The following is a 4,316-nucleotide window of genomic DNA, read 5'->3' as shown; positions in this document are numbered from 1 at the left end:
AAAAAAAAGTTTTCAGTATATTTGTGGCGGCCAAGAACTCCACGTTAGCGTCCAGCCATCATGCAGACAGAGTTGCTTTGATTTCGGGCAGTGCACCTTGCGTGTTGCAAAATCCCAGCGTGTAATTCTTTTATCATTATCATTTCTACTTTGGTAAGGTTCGGAGGTGTGTGCTCACTCTTAACCACTGTTCAAGTTACAGAATGCATTCTGCAGCCCAGATGAAAACTTTTTGCTCGTTTCAGGATGCTTCATATGATGTGCAACCTAGATGCAATTCATTTGTTAGATCTTACAATAAATATCTGATTATTCGATTCCAATTTATTGCGATAATATCGGATGAGGCGCTATGAACTTTCTACTGTACTGTTAGAAGTTGAAGGCTGTGTAATCACCATGTGCATATACAGTATGCTTACTGAATGTGATTGCAGAACATTCAGTGCATTGTCTGAATAACTATGCAACTTACCTGAACTGTCCATGAAGAGTATGCAGTTTACTGAACTCTTCATGAAGGGCATCTATTTCCATTTTTCCGGCGATGCATTTTCACACCAAAGCCAACGGGAAGATTGCTGTCAAGACAAACACATGACATGTTGGTTTGGATTCTCAGTATCCGCTTTGTCTGAATTTGGAATAGTTCATGTGCTCGCATGCATGGCTAAATTCAAAAATGTAATGGATCAAATAGAGAAAATGTAGTCCGTTATCTGTTTGTTGATGTTTTCTAGCAATGTATAATGGATCTATCGTCCGTGCAGTTTTTGTGTGGTGTACACGAACAGACATGCCAGCCCAGATAAGCATATAAGTTCTAGTATTTAGATCAACGCGATTCCGTCGTAGTCTAGGTGGTTAGGATACTCGGCTCTCACCCGAGAGACCCGGGTTCAAGTCCCGGCGACGGAAAACTTTTTTAAGAAAGTCCTCATTTTGCAGTGCTAAAAGCTCGCTTAGCGAACTGTTAATTTTTGGTGCAGAACTCTAGAACGATTCTGTGGGCGGCTCTGAAGACAAAGATAAAGTCCCAAATGTTCAGGCCTAAATTATACAGTATTTGTGGTGGCCAAGAACTCCACGTTAGCGTCCAGTCATCATGCAGCCGCAGTTGCTTTGGTTCCATGCGGTGCACCTTGCCTACTACAGAATCTCAGCCTGTACTTCTTTTGTCTTACTATCATTTTTTGTCTGTTAAACTTCGGAGGTGTACACTTACTCTTAACTACTGTCAAAGTTCAGAATGCGACAGCATCAGCATCAAATGCATTCTTCGGCTCAGATGAAAACCTTTTGCTCGATTCGGGATTCTTCAGACGAGATGCAAACTAGATGCACTTCCTCTGTTAGATGTTATAGTAAATATTTGATAACTCCATTCCAAGTTATGTTCTTGCGATAATATATTGGAGTTCAGTTGTGTTATTAAAAGCTGTTTAATCACTATGCGCATTTACAACATGCTTACTGAACTTCTCTACAGAGTCCATTTCCAGCGATGCATTTTCATACCAAAGCCAGCGGGGACCCAGTCTAGAAACTTCCATCCAGAACTATCGAGAATTTCTAGTATAGTATTAGCAAACTGGCAATAGCGACCATAGATTGAGCCAAACCCCTCGTCAGCTCCTAAGATAATACGAACCGCCAATGGTTAAGCTCCAAAGAGTTAGGTCATGTTTCACATGCTACAGCGCCCGTGAAGGAATCCATCCAGTCACCATTCGCGCCACCTTTTACAGTAACCATCATGTGCCACCAATACATTAAGCATTAAGCTGCGGCTATATAAACACGCGTACACGGCACAGGACTGCACACTTCATCAGCAAAGCCCATAACACACCGCCAATGGCGTCGTCCCGTAGAGTTCTTCCTGATCTTGCTCTTCTTGTGGTGCTTCTGGTGTCAATGGCAGCAGGTGTTGCAATGGGTAGGCCAGCTAGAAGTGACTTGGGCCTGGGTTTAGGTGGTGGGCTAGGCATAGGGCTTGATCTTGGGCTCGGTGGATCCGGTTCGGCCTCTGGTTCGGGGCAGGGGTCGGGTTACAGTGCTTGGTCGGGTCAGAACGGTGGTTCTCATGCCGCGTCCGGCCGTGGGTCGGGCACCGGCTCCGGTTATGGGTATGGCTCTGGCTCTACAAACGGGGGCTCGGCTTCCGGTTGCGGTTCGGGTACGTCGTCTTGCTCGGGTTCGGGTTCTGCTCCGGTTCTGTAGGTTTGGGTACATCGATCAATGTCGGTGTTGGTGTCGGTGTCGGCTCGAATAGCGGGGCGAACGGTGGTCCCGACTGTAACACGGGTCCCGGGTCGAACTATGGTTCCGGAGTGGGTACAGGTTCGGGCTCTGGGTCCGGGTCTAGTGGAGGTTCATACCCCTCGCATGGTCGTGAGTCATATGGTACTGGGTCGGGTTCGGGTGTATCGTCTGGGTATGGTGGCGGGTCGAACGTCGGGCCAAGTGGTGGGTGCTCATCTTGTGGTTCTGGCTCTGGTGGTGTTGTTGGTGGCTCCTCGTCGAGTTCGAATTCGGGCGCTGGTTCGGGCTCCAACTCTTATGGAGGATCAAATGCCGGTTCTTACTCGAATTCTGGAGCTGGGTCCGGCTCAAGCGTAGGCTCGGGATTTGATTCCTCTGGCTCAGGTTCAAGTTCATCTTCTGGGTCAGGTTAGTGTTTCTGGTTGTGTTTGGTTATTCTGCTCGTCGCTAAAATTCACGAATTTTTTTTCACCTGGACTCACCAAGCTTTTATGTGTCCCAGGTGCGGCTTCATTCGGTGGATCACGTGGCGGTTCAAACTCCAATTCTGGCTCTATGTCGGGTGCCACTCAGGGTCAAACTCTGGTGCGTTCGGTGCATCAGGTAGTGGATCAAACTCCATGTCGGGTGCAAACTCGGGTGCGTTCGGTGCATCAGGCGGTGGATCAAACTCCATGTCGGGTTCAGGGTCAAGCTCTAGCTCCGGCTCTATGTCGGGTGCAAACTCTGATGCTGGTTCGAGCTCTGGTGCGTTCGGTGCATCAGGCAGTGGGTCAAACTCCATGTCGGGTTCAGGTTCAGGTTCAGGGTCAGGCTCCAACTCTGCATCCGACTCGAGCTCAGGTTCAATTTTTTACTTCTCGTCAGTAATAATACTTTACTCAATTGCACGTTGATATGGAACATTGTACATGTTCTAATTGTACTTTTTGCAACCCCATAAAAAGTTTTCAATAGCTGCAATTACAATGAAATGTAACACATGCTTGATTTATGTACAGGGTCTACGGGATTTGGTTCTAGCGCGGGCGCCGGTTCTAGCTCGACCGCCTGGTCCGGCGCCGGTTCAGGCCCGAACCCTGGCTCGTTCTCCGGAGCAGGATCCTCCAGCTGGTCCAGCTCGACGTCCGGCTCAACCTCTGGAGCAGGGTTCGGTCCCGGGGCACGGCCGGGCTTCGGCGTGGGCGGAGGAGGAGCAGGGTACGGCGCGGGTTACGGGTCCGGAGGCGGGTCTGGCTGGGGCAAGCACCACTGAAAACTGATGCTCCTCGAGTGAACAAGTGATCGTTCGCGTGCCCTTTGAGGCCTTCTTCACGCGTGATATTTTTCCTTTGTTTCTGGTTGGGTTGGTGTAAGCATGCACCATTGTATTGTAGTACGTCTCGTGGACGACTTGTCATTTCTTTCAAGTGGATCGTTGCAGACATCATGTGTTTGCGGAGAACAAGTCATGGGAAAGTTGAGCGAAATTCCTCGGCAAGTCACGTTGCCGGCTGCCTGTCCCTTGTCGGATTGTCGAAACCGGTATTGCTTGAGCTCTTGTACTACTACAGTTATTCCCTGCCGCGGTCGGTCGACCACGTCCCGTGCGGCGATCCGGCGGATCCGGCCGGCGAGGCGAATGGGTCGATGAGACGTCACCGGGACCCGTTTCCATCGTCCGTGGCGAAAGCTGCCAGCGCGGGCACGGAAGCTATCCTATCTAGGCAGGCACGCTCGCCCGCCCGGGCCCGGACCCCGTCGCCATGCACAAGACGGGCGTTCCGGCGATCGGTCCTGACGCGCGACTCGATCCGGCAGGCCGGCCGTTCCGTTGCTCTCGGCCCGGCCGTCGAATTTTTTTAGGTCGCGCTAACTGCCACACGTGTGGCAGGAAAGAAGACGCACCACACGTATTTAATGTAAATAGATTGCCATGTCATCGCATGCATGCATGCAAAAATCTTTTTCGATTTTCAGTTTTTAAAATGTTTTATCTCTTAAACGAAAAATCTGATTGAAAATTCGTTTTCATCATTAAATCCCTCGCGATGAGATCTTCGAAACTAGAT

General features: G+C 49.6%; 1 protein-coding gene and 1 non-coding gene across 2 annotated transcripts; both read left to right on the top strand.

The window, feature by feature from the left end:
• Positions 1-845: 845 nt before the first annotated feature.
• Positions 846-918, top strand: TRNAE-CUC. The gene has a single exon. It is a non-coding gene; the product is annotated as a tRNA-Glu (tRNA).
• A 922-nt stretch (positions 919-1,840) lies between these two features.
• On the top strand, positions 1,841-3,745 carry LOC119335415 (cell wall protein IFF6-like). The gene is made up of 3 exons (XM_037607550.1): positions 1,841-2,673; positions 2,768-3,108; positions 3,267-3,745. Exons 2-3 carry the CDS (start codon positions 2,886-2,888, stop codon positions 3,518-3,520), a joined length of 477 nt encoding a protein of 158 aa, XP_037463447.1. The 5' UTR covers positions 1,841-2,673; positions 2,768-2,885; the 3' UTR covers positions 3,521-3,745.
• Positions 3,746-4,316: the final 571 nt, after the last annotated feature.

The sequence above is a fragment of the Triticum dicoccoides genome, chromosome 7B (assembly GCF_002162155.2).
Source record: "Triticum dicoccoides isolate Atlit2015 ecotype Zavitan chromosome 7B, WEW_v2.0, whole genome shotgun sequence".
Lineage (NCBI taxonomy): Eukaryota > Viridiplantae > Streptophyta > Magnoliopsida > Poales > Poaceae > Triticum > Triticum dicoccoides.
Note: the sequence above shows the minus strand (reverse complement) of the source record. Positions and strands in the feature narration are given on the sequence as shown.

Coding starts and splice junctions, on each gene's coding strand:
- LOC119335415 (XM_037607550.1), top strand. CDS start 2,886: ATGTCGGGTGCAAACTCGGGTGCGTTCGGTGCATCAGGCGGTGGATCA. Junction 3,109..3,266: donor TGCATCCGACTCGAGCTCAG/GTTCAATTTTTT, acceptor ATTTATGTACAG/GGTCTACGGGATTTGGTTCT.